A 23,684-nucleotide genomic window follows, 5' to 3' on the forward strand; every position below is an offset into this window, starting at 1 on the left:
GAAAACAATATAGATCCCAGTACTGAGCCCTGTGGGACCCCACTTGTACCTTCTGCCTCCTTGATATTGCCCCACCATACACAACTCTCTGATACCTATTAGATAGCCAATCCTGAATCCAGTTCACTAACCTGACATCTAAACCCATGTTCTGCAACATAAATATCAGCTTATTTATCATGTGGCACCCTGTCAAATGCCTTTGCAAAATCCAAAAAAAAAAAAAAAAAAGGCAGAATATGTCTTTTCCTCATCAACTGCTCTGGTCACGTTATTATAGAAGGCAATCATATTACTAAAGCAAGAGCACTTTAGTAATAAGATTGTCTTTGATATCACAGAAAACATTACCTTCATCTGCCAAATGCTCTCTGCCTGTATGATCCCTCACAAATTTCTCCAATATCTTAACAACTGCTGATGAAACACAAACTGGTCTCTATGATTTGACACTTCCAGTCTGTTACCGCCCTTATGCAATAGCACTATCTTACCTTCCTTCCATTCCTTGGGTACCTTTCCTGTAGCCAGACTTTTGATGAAAAGCCAGGTCGACGGAGCTGTCAGTTCTTTAGCACATTTTCTCAAAACCAGTGGCAAAATTCCATCCAGTCCCACAGCTTTATTGACATCCAGAGTACTCAGTATTTGAAATACACTCTCCTCTTGCACCTCTAAACCTCAAACCTGCCTTATCTCTCTAGTATTAAAACCTATTTCTCCAGGATGAAATACTCCAATAACGTGTTCATTGAACTACTCCACTATGTTCTCTGCATCAGTCACTCTATTCCCATTTTTATCCCACAATGTCATTCTTCACAATCATTTCTCCTCCTATTGGCCACATAGCTAAAAAATTCCCTAAGATTTTCTTTGGATCTTAGTGCCAATCTCTTCTCATATTCCAGTTTTGCCTTCTTCACCATATTAGTCACTTTCCTGGCCTGAGTCTTATATTCTTCATGCATTTGCTCCTTACATCTCTTCCATAGCCTCTTTTTCACCTGCAGTTTCTGTTTGATATTGTTTGCCATCCACTTTACACCAAATTGCTCTTCTTCACTCGTGAATTACAGCTTACTATTGCTGCTAACAAATATTCCTTCATAATTTCCCAAGCACTAATGATATCTCACTCTTCCAATTCCTCCCTCCATGGAACTGCCCCAAGTTGATATCTAAGATTATTATAATCACCCACTTTATAATTCCACATATATTCGCTTCTCTTTGATACTCCTGCATGTCTATTCATCTTCCAAATCAAAACCACATGGTCACTCTCTCCGAATGGGGGAAAGAGATGCAATCTCAGTTATAATCAGCTCTTCTAATGCTATGACCAAATCCAGAACTCTTGAACCTCATGTTCCTTCTATTACATGTTGCCTAAGACATTTGTTTGTCCCTCAAGAATTCTAGAAATTCCATTCCATTATTATTACATGCATTTTTGTCTTCCCAATTTATACTGCTGTAGTTAAAATCTCTCATAACAATCATTCTTCTAGCACTTGCCAATCTCAATTGCCTAAATACTCCCACTCCTCACCTTCTGTGCTCCTTGGCTTGTAGCAACATCCCACTAAATATAGTTATTTATATATATTTATATTATATTTATATTATATTTATATAAATAAATATATAATAATATAAGTTCAAAAATTGATCATTTCAATTTTATTTACTGTGACAAAAATCCATCATTTTGATGTATGTTATTTGCAATTTTCTTTGTTATCACTTCCCTGCCATAGTAATATCCAATTATGATTATTCGTAAGTTCTGATCTGTTATAAAAAAAATACCATAATGCTACAAAAGAAAACTGAAGCAGTCTATTGTGTTTTTTCAGTTAAAGATGAAAGCTCTGAGTCATCATTAGTTGATGTCTTTGCTCTATGCATACAGGATTTGTCTGAAGATTGCTTTATCAGCTTCATGTTCTTTCTGTAGATTCCTTATATGATTCATTCTTCAACTCCCTTGCTACCATGAAACTTTGATTATTCCCAAGTGACTTTTGATTCCTCTTTAAAGATCTTTAATATTCCATAGCTAGCCAATTCCACAGCATATTCCAAATGGAATATTATTCCATAATATTACATTTCGTAATTTGCTCAGAAGTTCATCATCATCATCATCATCAAATTCCTGCTATGTACCCTCAAGGGGTGTACAGGATATGATAGTACTACATGAAAAAATTACATCATTACTAACTTCCTATCTACAATTTTCCTCCAAATCAGTCTGTTACTTGTCAAGAACTCCAACATTATCAGAGCTTATATTTCTATCATCTAAGGCACTTTGTGCCGTATCAATCCACCTATATCTTGGTCTTCCTCTGGGTCGTTTTCCTGCCAACCTGGCAGAGAACACTTGTTTTGCTAATCTTTTCTCTCCAATTCTATTTAAGTGACCATACCACCTGAGATTAGCTCTGCTAACGCATTCCTGGATGCTGACAATGTCAAGTTCTTTCCTAATATCCTCATTTTTAATATGATATTGTCATTGATGCCATCTGATCACACCTATAATCTTTCTCAGGACTCTCATATCTGCGGTCTCTAGTCTTTGGTCAAGTGTTTTACTTCTGACCCAGCTCTCAGATCCATAAGTTAAAACTGGTTTGAACACTGCCTTGTATACAGCTAATTTAGTGTTCCGACTAATTTCTCTCTTATTCCATATGAATTTATTCAATTGACTTCCCACCATACCAGCTTTGCTGATTCTGTTGTCTATTTCTATATTTAATTTACCATCTTCAGTAAAAATCATGCCTAAGTAGCTGAAATGTTTTACTTGTTCCACAAGTTCTCCATTCACAACACAGTTGACAATTTCAATGATTCTGCCTATTTTCATTGTCTTTGTCTTTTTATTGCTGACCTTCATACCATATCTATTACAACAGTTATTCAATTCAGTCAGAGAATCTTGCAGACTTGTAGCGGATTAATTAGAAGTATAACATCATCCGCATAAAGTAAAGAGCTGACATTAACATCTCCAATTTTGATATCAATTGCTTTAACTGCTTTAATCAACTGCTTTAATTTCAGACTTGTATTTTCACTTAAAAGTACAAGTTATGCAAGAAAAATATACACATATTTAGTTAATTTTAATATCCTTCATTCTTGGTTATTATTATTATTTTTTTTTCAGTAGAAGAAAGCTTTCTTCCACTTTAGTAATAATAACAGTTGCATTATATAACTCTACATGATTGTGTTTGTAGGTTCGCAAGCAAAATTCATTTTTTTGGTTTCCACAACAGCATTATTTCAAAGAAGAATAGAAAGATGAGAATCTACAGATAGGATAATTGTATGAACTCCCAGTGTATCTTGTGTTACACACAGTTTGCATTTTGATCATGCAAGTAAGTAAAATAATTCTTCATCTTCTAAGACAAAAGATACAAATACTACTAACCATAATATTAATAATCAGCCTTGCAAGATCTCACCTGTACCCATTCATATTTAGCTCCAAGATCCAGAATCTGTTCAATCCACTTTTGCACAACTCCACATATATCATCCACTAGCATTAAAGAAAGTGTGATGTCTGTCCTAGGATGGAAACACATGACCCTACAAGTACCTCTAGCAGCTTTTGTCTGAAAGAGAGGATGGCTAGAAGAATCTGGATGAAAAATAATAATAATTTATTCTAATATACATATTGCTAAGTGTCTATATATTTGTATGTAAATGTCTGCATAATTGTTTCTATTAGAATTACATCGTTATCAATGAAAGATAATAGAAATGCTTCATTTAGTGATAAAGTCATCCATTAATGCCAAATAAGCAAACAAGGTATCTTATAAAACTACTAAGAGCCGTAAAAGTATCAACAGTATATGGAACAAGGTAACTCATGTATGGTATACACAATTCTAATGATAAGAGTTTTTCATAGATATACATATATCTTGGTTTCTTACTTGACCTTTGAGGAAAACAAAACTAATAGTTTGAAATAGTGCTATCAGTTTGGTGGAACATAAAAGTACTAATAAAACACAATTTACTGCCTTTTCAGCATTTCATTTCAACTGTTTACAATACCAAGCCAATTTATGCAACGCCATGTTTTCCATTTAACATCAGTACGTTCAACTGTAGACAACATGGAGAACAACATTTAGATCAAAAAAGCAATAAATTGAAATATTTCTCACCATTTTATGAATTAAAAATCAAAAAAACATTTTTCTGAAAAAAAGATATCCATAAATGTATGTGAAGTGCCAAAAAACTATGATAATTAATAAACCATATAATCGTTAACAAAAAGGAAAATTCATAAAGGAGTTAAAAATGAATCAAAGAAAAAGTTAACATGCAAATGATCAATAATTATTATATTATATGACATAAAGTTCATGTTTTATTGTTGTCATGTGGGATTCCTTCAATTTTCTTCATCCATCCCTTAGGACTGGTTGAGCCCTCCAATGAGTGATTTTTAGGTATGTATTTTTGACTCTATATGTGTGTGTGCATAGGCCAGTTTGCTTGTTTTGAGGGATGAAAAACCTGAGTTTCCAGGTGAAAAACTCTCTACCTCCATATGAGACAGACCAGCTAACTCACCTTTGGCTGAAAGAGACCAGATAAAGTTCCTCACATGATGGATGGGAATCGAACCCAGATCTTTCTGACCAAAGGGCTGAGTCTATACCAATTGAGCTACGGAGGCTCTAGTTCATGTTTTAAACAGTCATTACAAGAAAAAAAAAAGAGCATGTAATATCTAATATTGGTAGAACATAAATAAATAAATAAATCTTCTACTGATATTAGATATTACACAATTACCCCAAATACATAAAATTGCAAATATAGAATATACATATAAAAATGGTTTTAATTTACCTCCAGGATCTGGAACATCTTCTAGCAATGCAGGAAAATCATTGTCAAATACAAATGTGTGTTTATAATCTGGATTGATCTAATAAAAAACAAATTTATGATTAAAAATATTTAGACTCATTTACATATAAATAAGTTTAAGAAGTCTGCTTAATTAAGACACAAAAAAAATTTCCCATAGTGTAGTTATGATGAATATTTCCTTTAACTATCCAAATTGACCATATAGATTAAATATATCAAATAATTTCTGTTTAATATTCAGGTTACTCTAATAATATCCAAATGTTATTTCAATGATCACTAAAAGGAAAGAACTGACAAGATTTAAAGTAGCAATCCTAAAATACTTTATTTGCATGAGATGCTTGTTTTCTCCACCTCATAAAAAACTCAAAGTCAAATTTCTTATTAACTTTACTAACTTTTCTGACTACTTTCGGCCCAATGACAGTTTGTAAGAACTTTACCTATTTGTCAAAACTGTCGAAGAAACAACCTGCTACTTCATTAGTATGTTTAAGAATTTATTATTATTATTACCATTTGACCTCCATGAAGTCAGAGACTCATCGTGGGAGGTAAACACTATCGCACACAATGCTCATCCAACCGTGCCTTAAACTGATTCAATGTATCCACACCCACAACACACCCAGGCAATGTATTCTACTCACCAACCACTGCCCATGCAAAGAACCAACTCCTCACTCCTCTGCTCACACCCTCCTTATACAGTTCACAGCAATGACCTCTTGTACTAGCCTCCTCTCCCATTCTATGAAAAATCTCCTCCATGTCGATGCGATAACAACCCCTGACTAGTTTATATGTCTCAATCATATTCCCCCCCCCCTTCCTCCTATTCACGAGGCTCTGCAATTTACATTCTCTCAATCTGTCCTCGCACTCCACATTCCAAAGACTACCTTTGTGAATCTTCCCTGGACCCTTTCCAACATATTCTCATCACCATGAAAACCAGGCAACCAAATCTGTGTACAACAATCCATATGAGCTTGATCAAGGCCTTATACATGGTATCATAACCTCTTTATTTCTGCACATGTCAGGGTCCTCTGCATCATTGCCATTATCTGATGTGATGTCTTCACAATTTCTTCAATGTAGCATTTGACCCAATTTCAGGTCCTTGTCCACCATTACTCCTAGATCTCTCATCTCCTCTACTTCCATTAAAGTTTCCCCACTAAGTGTATACTTTGCAACATTGAACTGACAGTTCTGCTTACCTGCCCATTCATGCAATCTATTCAAGTCCTCTTGTAAGGCCATAACATCTGCTTAACTCTGCATTGCTCTCTCCAGTTTTGCATCATCTACAAACAGCTGCATATCACTAGTTAAACCCATCCCAATATCATTAACATACAAACTGAACAATAATCGCCAAAAACCTGATCCTGCAGCACACCACTAGTGACCTTTCTCTTTCGGGATACCGCACCCCCACATACAACTTTCTGATACCTATCAGACAGCCAGTCACTGATCCAACACAGAAGTCTGTTATCCAATCCCATCTGTTTCAATTTATATAAGAGCTTACATTCATTTAATAATTACATTTTCATTTAATAAATTACATTCATTTAATAAGAGATTACATGTCATGTGGCAGTCTATCAAAAGCCTTTGCAAAAAGTAAGTATACCACTGTATATGTATATCCCCTATCCAAGGTATCTGTCACCTTGTTATAGTACATAAGTAAATTAGTGAAATATGATTCCCCTTAATAAACCCATGCTGATAAACACATGGTTATACTGCTGTTATCAACCCATTTCTGTATCCTACTTCTCACATACCTCTCCAGTACCTTCACCACAACTCCAGATATACAGATTGGCCTATAATTTGAAGCCACAGCCTTATCAACACCTTTATGCAGTAGAACAATTTTACCCTCCTTCAACTCCCTTGGAACCTGTGATGTTGTAAGACTTTTATTAAACAGGCATGCTAATGCTACTGCCAATTCCCTGGAACATTTCCTTAAGATGCATGGTGATATGTCATCAAATCTTATTGCCATCAATCTTATTTATTTCCTCAAATACCTCCTGCTCACTTACAATTAAGCCATCCCCCTCCTATATCCTCTACACTTAAGTTTCTCATTATTCCACCCTGATCAGAATGAAACACACTTATAAATTGATTACTGAGTACCTCAACAATGTCTTCTGCAGCTTACCATTCTGCCACTTTCATCCACTGACTTCATCTTACTATGATCATTCTTCCTTCTACTTGCCACATATCTAAAAAACTCTCTACAGTTTTTCTTTGCCTGATTTGCCAATTTCTGCTCATACTCGACTTCTGTTTTCCTTATTAACTGAGTCACTCTCCTGGCTTGTTCTTTATACTCTTCATGTGACTGATTATTACTATTATTCATCTTGTACTTCATCCAAAGTACTTTCTTTTTCCAGATTTCATTCTTAAGCTCCATATTCATCCATTTTACCTATCTTATTCAGCCTTTTGACCTTCAGAATACATTCGCACATTGATGTATGTATTTCTTTGTCAGTTCCCATGCAGCATTTATTTCCTTACTGCTCAACTCCTCGTTCCATGTTATAGCTCTAAGCCATCTCCTAAACTTGTCATACTCACCAGCCTTATAATTCTACATATATCCTTTCCTCACAAATATCTGCATATGACACTAGCCCCCAACACAGGTGATTACTTCATGATCATGTTCACCAACTGGAGGAAAGTGTAAGCCCCCACTCACAATTACATTCTCAGACGATATGATCACATCTAAAACTCTCGATCCTCGTGTGCCCTCCTTTACACGCTGCCTGAGATAGTCATCTCTCAAGAACTCAAAAAATTCATTTTCCTTATTCCCAAATGCTATCTCTTCATTCCAATCTATACAGCCATTATTAAAATCACCCATAATAATGACCTTTCCTTTGTTTGCTAATCCAAGTTGTTTATACATTTCTTCATCACCATCCTCCACATTCCCAGGCCTATAATAACATCCAACTAAATGTCTTCCTCTTAACCTCCACATTTACTGTATCTCGTTACGATTATCAACTAAACATGAATTATTTTACTTAAATAACTTCCTTTTATTTATGACTAATTAGAGTGTGACTTATAAAGCACACAAAAAAAATATCACCTTGGTTTGTCATTTTGTATAATGAACGTGCTGCTGATGACTAAAGTAACTGTGCCTGCTTGCAGGGAGGAAATAAGGTGGTGTTGAGACATGATTATATGAAGGTAAATAGGATGTGATGTTTAGTGGTTGTTATAGCCTAGAAATGCAGAGGATGATGATGACAAAGAAACATTTATGCAAATTAGTTTAGCAAATAAGCGTATGCAATCTTATGAGTGATTTTATTTATGGAAATATAGATCCAACTGAAGAAAGAGCATATCAGAGTAATGGAAATAAATTTATTCAGTTTATAAAAGACAAGTACTTTAAGGTAGCATGTAACAGAAGCTACACAAGAATGGAGAGTCTTAGATTTTATTACTGTCTCATTAAATATTTTTGTGAATGAAGTGGTAAATCTGCCTTCCACTTGATGGAAGTGATTATATTACTCATCTCAGTGGTGGGTTGGCTATATTAGATCATATTTGAAGAAAGGATATACATGGAAATATAAAGCATGTGAATTTAGGACCATGGAATTAAGTGGGGAAGTGATAAACTATAAAGAAGTGTGGTTCAGACATAATATAGAAGCATAAACAGAGTAAATTATTATTTATTGATCCCCTCAATGTCAGGATTTTGAAAAAGTTTGAGACAATCTCCAACTTTGAACCTTGTTTTCAAGATTTTGTGACTGCTACAAGCACAGATACATTCACCTGCTATGTATCTGATCTCCTGTGACTTCTACCTCTTACATTTTGGGCAACTTTATCTTTGAGAAGAGGATTAATAACTAATGATAAAACTATATTCATTATGGTGAACCATGCATATTTGGTCTGGCTCAGCACTGGACATAGGATCCTTCAGAAAGACATGAATCTCATCCAAAGACTTTTAGGTATAAATGCTTGTTCAAAGAGAATTCTGAGGCCATATTAGGGCACTAACCTGAATTGAAATGATAATGATTATCCAGACCAAAGCACCTGAAATTCTGATGCTAAGTGAACATAATTAGCTGCTTTTTTTTTCTTTAAACACCAGTTATCTTCATCTTTAGTTAAGCTTCATTTTGTTTGATAACTTTCTATTATATATATTGTCTCTAACATGCCGCACTTGTCTTTTTTTTCCTTTTCAAAGTCTGCAAATTATTGAAAAAAGTGACTTCCTGGCCAAAAGAAATCATCAAAAAAATAAAACTGGAAATCATCCTGTATTTATAGATTATCAAAAATCTACACATCTAATATCCCCCCCCCCTATGCCCTACAGTCGATAGCATAGACAGTCCCGCATATAAACCTGCCCAACAGTTAACCAAGTCTCTTGCCCCCCTTACTGGTCCTCTACTTTTGTAAAAAAATTCAGTCCATTTCAAATCACTAGTTAAAAATCATATCCTTAAAAATGCAGACATAATGGTTAGTTTTATGTCACTTCTTTTATTGCCAATGTACCACTTATAGACACTCTTGATTTGATCAAGTCTAAATTTCCCCCTGATATCTTTGAATTATTCAAATTTACTATGTATTACTTTATTGGGGGGGGGGGGAATCAACAAACAGATTAATGGTACTGCTATGGGTTCCCCCCTTTAACAAACTTTTACATGGAACACTTTGAAAACAAAGTACTTAACACAGCTACATACAAGCTCTAGTGTGGTTACACTATGTTGATGATGTGGTTACCATTTGGCCCCATGGACAAGACACTTTGGATGCTTTTGTCACCTACCTAAACAGCCAACACTTCAAAATCCACTTCACAGTAGAAAAAGAATCTAATATCTGTTTACCTTTTCTTGACACATTAGTCACCTGTCTTTCAGATGGATCACTATATTTTGTCATTTACAGAAATCTAACACACATAGGAAGATTCTACATAAACAATTACATTATCATCCAGTCCAACAGTATGGCATTTTAAAAACACACACACAGAGCCAAAGCTATTTGTTCTAATGATACAACTCTCTCCACAGAATTCAAACATCTGGCCATACTTTTTTGGTCAACAGCTACAATTTGTACAAAACAGATAAAATACTACATAGCCCCATTACTTCTCCTCCTCTAATACACAGGAACACAACATTACAAGTTCTATTCTCTATGTCAGAGGTGAATCAGAAAAGACAGCCCAAGTACTAATGAAGCATGGCCTTCGTACAACATTCAAACCTCACGTTGACTGGATTTTAATGGTATAGATGCGAACACAGATTGATAAGAAAATAACTATTTATTAACTATTTCGTTGGTATTATATCCAGCATCTTCAGGGCATACAAACAAAGTCTGTTACAGCAGCAAGACAACCGCAATCCGGTGTAACAGTAGGACTAGCATGAGTAATTGTAGCATGCAACACAAAGACTAAAGTCATAATTAGGTGCCATCTAAGTTAAAAAAATAAAAAAAAAACATAAAAAAAAAAAAACAGGTACTAATTTGGTCTTAGGATGACTGTCTCCCAAATCTTTGGCAGATTTATACAGCCATACTTGTTGAGGTTTGGAGTATGTTTCAGGGCTTCTGTTGATTCCAGGAACAATCTCTCTGACTTGTAAGAGCTTCTGTGCTGTACTTTTGTTTCTTTCCAACTGATCCTGTGTGCAGGGGTATCTAAAGCATGGTCTGCCAGACCCGACTTGCCATAGTGAAAGTGCCAGATATATTTTTAGTGTTCACTGAGGCAGATGTCCACAGTTCTTCCTGTCTATCCATAGTAGGCTCGATGACATGAACAGGGCACTTCATAGACTCCTGGATGCGATAAAAGAGAGAATCTGTCCTTAGGTGAACGGATGAGAGTTGCCAATTTCACATAAGGTTTAAATACAGTGCATAGTTAGTGTTTGTTAAGCACCCTAGATATCTTTTCAGATGTGCCTTTAATGTATGGAATGGTAATAGGTTTGTTGTAGTCTTCTGTGATAGATAGTGTGGGGATTTTTGGGGAGCATTTAGTATTTTATACATCTTGTGGGGATTATAGCCATTGGTCAGGAAGGTGTGATGCAGATGAGAAAGTTCAGCAGTGAGAGCAATGTCATTGGAACAAATTGCTCTAGTTCTATGGATTAGTGTTTTTAAGATACCATATTGTTGAGAAGGGTGATGGTGTGATTGTTTGTGTAAATATCTCCCTGTATGAGTGAGTTTTCTATAAACCGAGAATGATAAGGAACCTTCTGGAAGACGTGTGATAAATGTGTCCAGAAAAGGTAGACAGTCATTGGCTTCTAGTTCCATTGTAAAGTGGATTTTAGGGTGTTGGCTATTTAGATGCACTAAAAATATATTCAATGTGTCTGGGTCATGTGGCCAAACAGCAAACGCATCATCACCATAGCATAGCCAGAGTCTAGGTTTGAGAGCGGCTGTGTTGATAACTAGCTTTTCTAGATGTTCTATGTAGAAGTTGGCTAAGGGAAGAGAAAGGGGGGGGGGGATCCCATAGCTGTCCCATCTAATTGTTTGTATATATATTTTTAACTTAGATGGCACCTAATTAGGACTTTAGTCTTTGTGTTGCATGCTACAATTACTCGTGCTAGTCCCACTGTTACAACGGATTGCGGTTGTCTCGCTGCTGTAACAAACTTTGTTTGTATGCTCTGAAGATGCTGGATATAATACCAGCAAAATATTAGCATTTAAGTTAATAAATAGTTATTTTCTTATCAATCTGTGTTCGCATCAATACCGTTAAAATCCAATCAACATATGCGACAAACACATAAGTTTTTCCACAATTCAAACCTCATGTTAAATTAGCAACTCTGGTCCACTTGCTTAAGAATAAACTTCACCCTCTGGCATACCCTGGAGTGTATGAAGTTCCTTGTGACTGTGACTTGACCTACTATGGGCAAACAGGAAGATCTGTTAACATCCGCCTGGAAGAACATAAAAAAAACATTCGCTACCGTTATTATGGTCAGGACTGGCAGAAAATGCTTTGGACACCCCCTTCACACAGAATTAAATGGAAGAACAACTAACGTGCTATTTTGAAGTCATTACAGATATCCAAAAGATTATTTTTTGAGCAGCCATGGCTATGAAGAATTCTCTTAACCTGAACAAATATGGTTGCATTAATTTATCAAAAATTTGGGAGACTGTTATCTTAAGAGCAACTCCCTCATAACTGTAATTTTTTTTACATTAGAGGGTGGCAAAATAAGACTAGATCTTTTGTCCGTTACAATTGTATTGTTTCACTTACTCACTGTTGCGTATGCATGCTGTGTTGTGCTCTGATGATGCTGATTGAAATTCAGCAAAATATAAGCAAGTTAATAAAACATCTTAATGTAGAAAGTTTTTTAACTTGGGTATATTATGTATTCAAGATACCAAGTAATTTTATATAAACTTGGTTTTAATCCTATTTTAGGTCTGGCTCCCACTGAAGAGACCTCAATAAAGGTCGAAACTGGTATGGGTAGTGACCATTGCCTTTAATGTTTAGCATCATACATCTCTGCAAGGGGGATGTGCTTTACATCAAGGGAAAAATACTAAGGAAAGTGATCAGAGCTTTATCCACCTTTACCACGAGTTGCCTTGGACTTGCACTACTTGCAGGCGCAAACTTGACTTTCTTGTCTGTATGCTTACTTGGGAAATAGGATTAAAACCAAGTTAATATAAAATTACTTGGTATCTTGAATACAAAACATCTTAATATAACAAGTTAATATAACATACAAATTGAACAACAATGGTCCCAAACGTGACCCCTGCAGTACACCACTAGTGATCTTCCTCTTTCAGGATACTGCACCCCTACACATACAACTTTCTGATACCTATCTGACACCCAGTCACTGATCCAGAAGTCTGTTATCCAATCCCATCTGTTTCGATTTTTTTAATAGTTTGTCATGTGAAAGCCTATCAAAAGCTTTTGCAAAATCCAAGTACACCACTGTATATGCCTTTCCCCTGTCCAAGGTATCTGTCACCTTGTTATAGTACATAAGTAAGTTATCAAAACATGATTTCCCCTTAACAAATCCATGCTGATAACCACAAAGAATACTGCTGCTTTCAATCCAATTCTGTATCCTACTTCTCACCAATCTTTCTATTACCTTCACCACAACTCCAGATATATAGATTAGACTATAATTTGGACTCACAGCCTTATCACCGCCTTTATGCAGTGGAACAATTTTACCTTCTTTCCACTCTTTTGGAACCTGTGCTGTTGTAAGACTCTTATTAAACAAGCATGCCAATTCCCTGAAACATTCCCTTAAGACTCATGGTGATATGTCATCAAATCCAATTGCCTTGTTGACATCAAGGTTGTTTATTTCCTCAAATACCTCTTGCTCACTCACAATTAAGTCATCCTCTCCTATGTTGTCTATACTTAAAAGGACATAGGAGAGGATGACTTATTCCAATTCATGATTTCACCCTGATCAGGATGAAATACCCTTATAAATGGATCACTGAATACCTCAACAATGTCTTCTTCAGCAATTACCATTCTACCATTTTCATCCATTAACATCATCATACCATGATCATTCTTCCTTCTACTTGCCACATATCTAAAAAACTCTAGGGTTTTTCTTTGCCTGACCAATTTCTGCTCATACTGTAGTTTTGTTTTCCTTGCTAACTTGAGTCACTCTCCTGGCTTATTCTTTATACTCTTCATAAAACTGATTATTACCATTATTCATTTTGTACTGCCTCCAAAGTACCTTCTACCAGATTTCATGCTTAAGCACCTCATTCACCCATTTTACAGCCTTTTGACCTTTGGAATACATTTGCACATTGATGCTGTTATGTATTTCATTGTCAGTTCCCAAGCAGCATTTATTTCCTTACTGCTGAACTCATCATTCCATGCTATAGCCCCAAGCTATCTCTTAAGCCTGTCATAATCACCAACCTTATAATTCCACATATATCCTTTCCTCACAGAAGTCTGCATATGGCCAGCCACAACCCAGGTGATCACTTCATGATCACTCTCACCAATTGGAGGAAGGTGCAAGTCCCACTCACAATTACATTCTCTGACGATATGATCACATCTAAAACTCTCGATCCTCGTGCGTGCCCTCCTTTACATGCTGCCTGAGATAGTTATCTCTCAGTAACTCACGAAATTTATTTTCCTTATTCCCAAATGCTATTTCTTCATTTCAATCTATACCACCGTAATCAAAATTGCCCATAATAATTACCCTTTCTTTGTTCACTAATCCAAGTTGTTTATACATTTCTTCATCATACCCTCCACATTCCCTGGCCTATAGCAACATCCAACTAAATATATCTTCCTTCAATTCCATGTTACACCACACTGCCTCATATATGTGAACTTAATTCCCTGCTATCATCAGCAGCATTCCCCCTCCCTTCTTGCCCTTTCTATCCTCATGAAAAACACTATATCCTTCCATTTATATTCCCATTATGATATCATCGTCATTAACCATGTTTCACTTATTCCAATGATTTGGGGGCGAATAAACTCAATAATTGAAACTATTTCATCTCCCTTATTTCTGATACTTCTGGCATTTGTAAATAAACACAGCAGTTCATTCTTAGGTCTATAACCATCGTATTAAAGCCATTTGTTGATTGTGATTTCCTCACCACACCTGCTGTTGCCCAATCACCTTTATCACCAATTACCAGATACAGCTGATCAGTCTCAACTTCCCCCATCCACATCGCAATATACTCTTTCTTCATATACACATTCACCGCTACTTTCAATTGTCCAATCTCCCTACGCCATGTCTTCCTGTTCATCCAGGTTCTCCTGCGGTTTCCCTGTTCCTCTTACATTCCTGTTCTCTCTTCTTCTCTCACACTGCCATTATTTCCACTGTCAAGCACTCCTGTCTTTTCAATACCACTCTTCTGCTCTATCACTTCATGTCTTACTTTTGATCTCTTGCATGCAGCATACATTGTACTTCCACCTTCTAGATTTAAAGAGCAGAAATTCTTTAAATTCTAGTATTACAAGGAATGATGCTGAAATTTTGCAGCATATATAAAAGAAATGCAGAATATTATTAAACATCATCATCATTATTATTATTATTATTACAAGAGATGTTCACATGGAGTCAGGAAACCATCAAGGGAAGCCACATATTACTGCCAGAACCTGTCATACCTTCTTTTGAATTTTTTCACACTATATGCACTCACCATCTCCAAAGATAAGCCATTCCAATCAGCACCACTCTAAGAGAGAAAAATCTAGCTCTCACCCCTTTCTTTACTGCCTTCATTCTTAATCTCCATTGATGCCCTTCCTCATCTTCTCCATAAAATGAAAAACTGCATCTATTGGTATCTTATATGACCTCTAGGTCTCTACATCATGCCTCTTTTATCTGTTTGCTAGTTTATGCAGCCCAGAAATTCTCAATCTGTCCTCATAATCTGCACACCACATCTGTGACATCATCTTTAACACTCTCTCTCTCGACTGTATAGCATCACCATGGAAACCAGAAGACCAGACCTGTATTTAATAGTCCATATAAAGTCATATCGAAGCCTTGTAAAGAGGCAAATTACTTCCTTATTCTTGCATGTCAATGTTCATTTCAGCATTGCAATTATCCTCTAAGTGGTATTTACAGTCTCTGTAATATGGCCCCTGAACTTCAACTTCTTATCTATTAAAACTACACGATTCCTAGTCCTGGGTCAGTTTCTTCTAACATAATCCTGCCAATATAATAAATCAATGGATACCGCGGCATACAAAAATGCATAGCTTATATTTATTAACACTGAACTGATACATTTTCACTTTCCTACAGTTTAAGCTTATTCAAATCACTCCGCAAGTATTGTGCTGCATATCAGTCACATTCATGATTATCCGATCTATCTTTCCATTGTCAGCAAATAGCTGTATGTCTCCTGTCAAATCATTCCTAATGTCATTTATGTAAAGACTGTATAACAGTGGACCAAGGACTGAACACTTGGTTACACCACTGGTCACCTTAAACTTTACAGACTCATCTTCCCCCTTCTCGTATACACCACTTTTTGATATCTGTCAGCCAGTCTGCCAGCTCTTTTATACAAGCTTATAGTTTATAATCCAATCCCATATCCTCCTACTTATGTATCAGCTTTCCATGGCCTATATTTTCAAAGGATTCAGCAGGGTCCAAAAAATATCACGGTGTATCCATTTCCATTGTCTAACTCAACTGTAACATTATTTTAAAATATGGGTAAATTATTCAAATATGACCTTCCTTTAGTAAACACATGCAGTCCATTGCAAAGTATAGATTCTCTGTCAACCCATTTCTGTATGCAAGCTCTTACCAACTTTTCCAAAATCTCTACCACTCTAGAGATACTGACAGTTGGGCACATCAGTCTTTGCACCATCCTTGTGCAATAAAATTATCCTACATTCTTCCACTCCAGTGAAATCTTCCCTGTGCCAAGATTCAAATTATACAATCAAATAAAAGGCACAGCCAGTTCAGCTGGACACTCTTTTTGCTTCTGTGCTGATATTCTGATATAGAATGCCGATCTACACTGATAAAGATGAGCAAACAGAAGCAGATGAGGAGAAGTCACAGATGGGGGGGGGGGGGGAAAGCATGAGTAGGACTAACTATAGACCAAGAAATGAATTGTTGTTTACAGTCACATGAGACCTTCTCTAAAGATGGAATATATGCAGGACTACAAGGCTGATGATTATGGAAATCTTAGGAAGCAACTGGGAGAGAGGAGTCGAGTGGGAAGGATAAAGACACTGTGTGGGCACTGATCAAGAGCATCTATTTAACAGCATCGATGTGTGAGTGTATTCCAAAGATGAGAAGGGCTAAACAACATAGCAGTAAAATGGATGAATGAAGAGATTAAGTGTGAAATCTGGAAGAAGAAGGCACTGTGGAAGCAACACAAGATGAATGGTGGTAATGAGCAGTTGCATGAGGAGTACAAGGAGCAGGTCAGGAAGGTGCCTCAGTTGGTAAGGGCAGAAAAGTGGAGTGTGAGGAGAAATTAACTAACCAAGCTAAGAAAAATCCTAGTGAGTTCTTTCAATATGTGGCAAGTACAAGGAAAAATGACTATGGGACAAGGATGCCAGTTAATGACACTGGCAGACAGGTAATCAATATGGAGAGTATAGTTGAATTATTCAATGATCAACATATCAGTGTATTCTCATGAATGTACTCGTGTATTCATGAAATGTACTCATGAAGGCAACATCAGGAGAAGCTGAAGTGTAAAATGTATGGCAGAGGCAGGACTGAGAGTGAATGAGTAGGAAATATATGAGGAATTTGAATGTGTTTAAAGTGCAGTATGATGAGCTGTGTGTATGACAAAAGAGATCTCCTAGATGAGTTTGTGACTCCATGGGATCTTAGGATAATAATAATAATAATACATCTGAAAAGATGTGTTTTGCATTATGGGATACTAAGTCAACTGATGGGAAGTCATCAGCCTCCATATACAAGTAGTCTAATTGTGAATATACTTCACAAACAAACTTTGTTTGTTTTCAATTGGATAAAGGATTAAACAATATAATTTCTTGATAAGTTTAATTTAAATTGTAACAAAGTAAAAAAAAAAGTTATACACAAATTGAATATGCTACCTAATGAATTATCAAAATGCATGAAACATGAATAACAGTATAAAAGTCTAAATGCTACACACCTTTCCACAGGCCCTTACAGCTTTTGGACAAAGATAATTAGTAGGATCACTTGGAGAATCTGTTTCTTCAGGTGACTTTTCTATTTTACCTTTCCATGGTCTTTTCATTCGGTGGGGTGATACCAAAACCCATTGATTATTTAAAGGATTATATCTAATATGTTGATGCTCTAAAAACAAATGATAATGCAATATTATTATTAACAAAATGCATATTAAATTTGTAAAATTATAACCTAGTTATGAATTGTCAAAAAAACTGTGAAGAACAATCTATAATTCATGGAAACTATGGATATCACACCTGCACACAACAGTCCATTTGAGGTCAATTCAAAGCCTTGAATTGACCTCATATGCGAAATTCATTTTGTCTGAAATGTAAAGAGGCAAAATAAATTCCTTATCCTTACATCAAGGTTCCTTTCAGCATTACAATTATCCTCTGAGTTGTATTTGCAATCTTTGCTATAAGGCGGCCCTTGAAATTCAAGTCCTGTATTAAAACTCCAAATTCCTAGCCTGATCAGTTTCTTCTAATATAATCCCTCAATACAATATGGCATTAGATATTTCATTATACCAAAATACATAACACTTTACATTTACTAACAATGAAATGATAGCCATTTACACATGCCAACAATTCCAGTCTATTTCAAATTATTCTCAAAGTAATGCATATCAAGTATATTCCTGATTATCCTGCCTATTTGCATCATCAGCAAATATGTCTCCTGTCAAAGCATTTGAAATGTTATTTAGTAAAGACTGCATAAAGTATTCCAGGGATCAGTCCGTAGCATACAGTACTACTGGTCACCTTAAAATGTAACATTTTTTCAGTATTTAGATAACTTTGCTGCTATCTGTTTTTATACATTTTTGTGCTTTACTTACCTGATGACATCGCCATTTTAGTGTGAGCAAAACCAGTCAGATACTAGTTTCTGAATAAACAATTATAAAAAAAAAAATCTGTTTCATTTCAGATTTTTAATGGCATTTTCATCATTAATTAAAAAGAAAGTAATTAATCCTAATAGAAGATTTTAATTATATAATTATATGGTAAGTGGATTGGAAGGAAAAGATAATGTATGGGAACAAGGAGAGTGAATTTCTTTAATTTCTGAGGGAATCCTGAGGAAAACTATTGCAAACAGCATGCAATGAAATAAACAGAGTTTCAGATGTTGGATTTGGTGATATCCTCACAGGTTGTGGTTGTTAATGAGGTGAGAGTAATCATGAGGTACTGCTTTGGGAGAAGGTCAAATAGGAAAAGATAACTGTCAAGAACGAATATATATGGAATAATAAGGTGAATGATTATGAGAAGTTCCATAAACAACTAGCATCAATACATACCACTGGTTGATGAAACATGCAGAAATATTGTTTGGGACTCATCTGATATAAGCAAGACACATATACCAAGAGTCAAGTGAGTAAATAAGAGGAGGAGTAAAATGAACAATGAAATCAGGCAAGCAGTGTTGGAAAAGATGTTATGGAGGAGGTACAAGACAGGTATGTATGTATTCGTAATGCAGAGTTCAGCTATAGTTCAATATACAATGTTGAAAGCCACTCTAGAGCCTCCTTTGACACTTCATGTATCTCCTGCAGGTCGCTGTGGAAGTGGTGAAGGGGGCAATCACTGATGATATGTTTGATAGTCTGTAGAATATGGGTGCAGTCACAGTAAGGGCTTTTTACCATATTACATTTATATATGAGATAGCCCACATCTGCCCTGATTCACCCCGATTCTGTTGATAGTTGTCCATAGCCTTCTAGGAAGGCTGAAAAGAGCCATTCCACAAGAGAGCCATTTGTTGGCAAGTTCATAGCTCATTATTGATTCCAGATGTCATGAATTGAAGGTGCTGGATCAGAAAAGGTTCTGGTTATGTCCCAAAACAAGTACTTGACTTCAGCCGGGTTCTAGGGGATTTATAAGGGTTGAGCAGAGGTAGTAAGGAGTTATTTGCGATTTTCTCCAGTTCTTCTAGTGAAGCCTGAATTCTCCTTCTTCGTTATATCTGGTGGGGCTATGTTGGAAAGCACTAGTATTCAGAGGGATGGATTTCAGGGTTCCGCTAATCATGTACATGGTTATGTTCATTTGGGAGTCAATAATGTTTGTGTGAGTACTTCTTTCCCAGACTGGTGTGCAGTACTCTGCAGCAGAGTAAACAAGGGCCAGGCTTGAGATCCTCAGTATCTCAGCTCTGCAACCCCAGCTAGTTTCACTTACTCTTGAGATGATGTTGTTTCACATTTTTATATTGTTTTTTTCCTTTACAAATATGATTTTTGTAGATCAGACTTCTATTGAGGTTCACTCGAGGTATTGCTGATGAGGATCATGCTTGACTGGGCTGCCATTGAAAAACTGGTTGAGTTGGCAGTTTGCCTCCTTTTCTTAAGATAGAAAGGTGTGGACACTGTTTTGATTGAGTTTGGCTTTAGGTGCCACTGCTTGAAATATTTCTCGAGAATCTCCAAATCTGTGCTCAGGACAACCTCCAGGGAATCAAAAGGTGATTAGTGGAATATTGCCATGTCCTCTGCATACATATATTTGCTTGTTTTTGTTGAGAGAATGTCTGAGATATAGATGTTGGATAGCTGGATAGCTGGGGCAAGCCATTCTGAAAGTCTCTGGGTCTGCTTTTCCTTCCTCCAATATGGATTTTTGTGTTTGTGAGCATGGATTCCAGAAAGTGTAAGGTTGTTTTGCATTTTATGATGAAACTGAGCTTTGAGAGCTAGCCTCTGATCCAGACTGTATCATGGGCTGATATTAAGTTAATAAGGACAGATTTTAATTTCTTTTGCAAGGCCAGTCTCAATTTGAGTTGTAAAGCTAAGATTTGATCACAGCAGTTTCTGCCAGGCCTAAAGTCAACTTTCTCTATAGGGAGAGCTGTCTCGATGAGCAGGGAGATCCTTTTCAGTATGATTCTTTCCAGAAGGGCAAATGGGTGGTTCCTGATGGAGCTGGGGTCTTTCTCTGGCTTGGGAACTGCAATTGTCTTAGATTCTTGCAAGAGGGCTGGTAGTTCTCCAGTAGAGATGGTGGTGAGAACAGGACTGACATCCATGCCTTCCATGCTGGCCAGGGTTGTTTAAGGAACTCAGGGACGAGGCCATCGACTCCAGCAGTCTTGCCATTCTTGGTAAGTGATAGGGTTTCCTGTATAAGATAGTAATCAGATGTATGGAGAACATAAAGTGCAGCCTAGTAAGGTGACACCGTGGGAAAAATAAAAAAAGGCAGTTTTGGAGGATATTAGCCAGTTAGGCCAATGATAATTCAAGGGAATTCTGCTATATGGCAAGCAAGAAGAATGATTATGAAAGAGTGACACTGGTAGCAGAGTGACCATGGCAAGGGATGGAAGAGAGTTATTTATGAATACTTCATCAGTATATACCATACTGGCATAAATGATTGCTGTGTAGCATAAGTCATAAGGGAATTGGAGGTGAAAGAATCAGAGGTGTATCAAGTGTTGATTGGATTAGATATTAATAAGTCTGTGGGAATCAGACTTAAAAATATGGGAATGACATATCACCCCATATTTTTAAGTAATGTACAAAAGAGTTAGTTATGCCCTTGATCTGTTTATTTAATAAAACTCATACAATTGGAAAAGTTCCTAAGGAATGGAAAGAAGGCAAAATAGTATCACTTCACAAGCATGATTCTACGATAAAAGTTTCCAATAATAGCCTGGTTTGTATAACTGCAGTTGTAGTTGCTGTAAGGCAATATTCCATCTTCAACATTCTTGAGTTGCCTTAGCTTGCACTGTTTAAAATACCATTGTTTTTGTGTATTTCTTCTGTTTCCTTTGTGTGTTTTGAATGAAAGATTTGTATGGCATTTGTTTTTCTTTTCTTTTCTTTTCTATATCTGTGTTCCAAATTTTTAATGTTTTTTTTTATTTTATTTTCTACATCTGTGTTCCAAATTTTAATGTTTTTCTTTTTAATATTTTATTTTCAAGTATTTCAGAGGTTGCTTTATGAATTATCTTTATCAAAGTTTCCCATTCCATTCTTCTTCTTCTTCTGTATCTTCATTGATTTTGGCTTCTTTTGGGTAATCTGTTAATCATGATTGATTAGCATTCTAATGGGGTTTTTTTTTTCTTGTAATAGATATACTTTGTACACTTTTCTATTTCTTGTATTTTTTTTTATTATTTACTTCCTTTCTCCATTTTGTGTTTCTATTTTAGAAACTACTAAGTAATGATCTGAAAAAAAAAAAAAAGCATTTCCTCTGTAAACATATACCTATCTTACACATGGAGTAGTTACTGATTAGTAATGCTACAATTATAATCTTGTTCCTCTGCCATTCCAAGTATATTTATTTATATTCTTTTTTTGAAGAGGAAAAAAAAAGTATTAGTTATTTTACAATTATTGAAAATGCAGAGTGTTACTAAACCTTACTGCCCAGTTTCGCAGAATGGTATTTACCTAACTAGAGCTATAAAATGAATGTCCTACGACAATAGACGTGAGTAGCTAATGAAGGCCTAAATAGCATGAGTTGCGGCAAGTGTTTCTGAGAAGCGTGAGAAGGTATCCCATTGTCCAACTAGGAATGTAAAAAAAAGTTCTTACATTTAGAGAATTTTGAAATTCTTAAGCGTATTTCTCTACTACCAATTACTTTTATTCGATAATTATGCTGCTAGAATTTATGCTAATGATTAGAAAATTTAATTTTTTTTTTAATTACCATTTTTTAAAAAAATATAACTACCGTAAATAGTAAGTTGAATTTACATATTTAAACCTACCACTGAAATTGAATGCCATTTCCAAATGGTTTTAAACCACGTATACACTGCTGCATTTAACTAAAGCAGTTATGTGAAAACTTATCTTTAATATCCTTACGTTATCGCAATAAATGAATACTCTAAATACCAACTCATTAAACAAGAAAAGCGATTTTTTTTTGGTTTTTTTCTTCTCAGGAATTTTATTATTTCCAGGTGGGACAAAACGAATTAATTCCGCTAAGCTTTTTGCAAAATAAAAATTTAGAGGACTTATTATTTATTTTGAAAGATTAATCTATATTATGATTATTATTATTCCTGATACCTCCAAGGAGTCCGAAGACTCATCGCGGGAGGATACCTACAACTTTATCTGGACGATTTCAATCGAAGGTGAGTTAGCTGATCTCATAAGGAAGTAGCAGGGTTTTTTCTCCTGGAAACTCGGGTTTTTCATCCCGCATACAGACAAATCGGCCCTTCAGAACACACGCAATTTACAGACAAAAAATACTAGTTGTGGTGGGCGATAGATGGCATTAAAGGAGATGATTCGTCTCAACCACTACACCGAACCCCTACTACGAATCATCTCCATCAACGCCATCTACCGCCCACCACAACTAGTATTTTTTGTCTGTAAATTGCGTGTGTTCTGAAGATTAATAATTCTCCTATTATGATTTCACAGCACATTTAAAAATAAATAATCAGACAATTACGAGCATGATGAACTAATTCATCAATCAACAATATGCTGTTAGATGTCTGTTTACTAATTCTTAATAAATAGACAACTAAAGCCATTTTTCTTTATGTCGAGACTGAAAAAATTATCCTAACTCCTATTATTATTATTATTATTATTATTATTATTATTTTAACGGTGTTTCCATGGAATCAAAAGACTCATCGCGGGAGACCTGACATTGACACACTAACCATTATTTACACAATACCTGTCATACCTCTCCTTAAATTCATTCACAGCCACCTCTGGCAAAGCATTCCACCCATTCATAACCCTCCAAGTAAAAAATCTAGTCC

General features: G+C 35.8%; 1 protein-coding gene across 3 annotated transcripts in view; it reads right to left on the bottom strand.

The window, feature by feature from the left end:
• The window catches only part of Galt (Galactose-1-phosphate uridylyltransferase), a 235,823-nt gene extending 213,047 nt beyond the window's left edge, over positions 1 to 22,776 (bottom strand). For 2 of the 3 annotated variants that reach the window (XM_090406502.1, XM_090406501.1), the window contains exons 1-4: positions 22,653 to 22,776; positions 17,821 to 17,990; positions 4,912 to 4,990; positions 3,495 to 3,673 (exon numbers count right to left, since the gene is read on the bottom strand). In XM_090406502.1, the coding sequence (XP_090262628.1) occupies positions 3,495 to 3,673; positions 4,912 to 4,990; positions 17,821 to 17,990; positions 22,653 to 22,671 (447 nt within the window). In that variant the 5' untranslated portion in view covers positions 22,672 to 22,776. Of the gene's footprint in view, positions 1 to 3,494; positions 3,674 to 4,911; positions 4,991 to 17,820; positions 17,991 to 22,326; positions 22,425 to 22,652 lie in introns of those variants that run through there. The other variant, XM_090406503.1, reaches the window with a different exon arrangement.
• Positions 22,777 to 23,684: the final 908 nt, after the last annotated feature.

This window comes from Typopeltis vanoorti, chromosome 16 (genome assembly GCF_054136105.1).
Source record: "Typopeltis vanoorti isolate ZY-2024b chromosome 16, IOZ_Tvanoo_1.0, whole genome shotgun sequence".
NCBI lineage: Eukaryota > Metazoa > Arthropoda > Arachnida > Uropygi > Thelyphonidae > Typopeltis > Typopeltis vanoorti.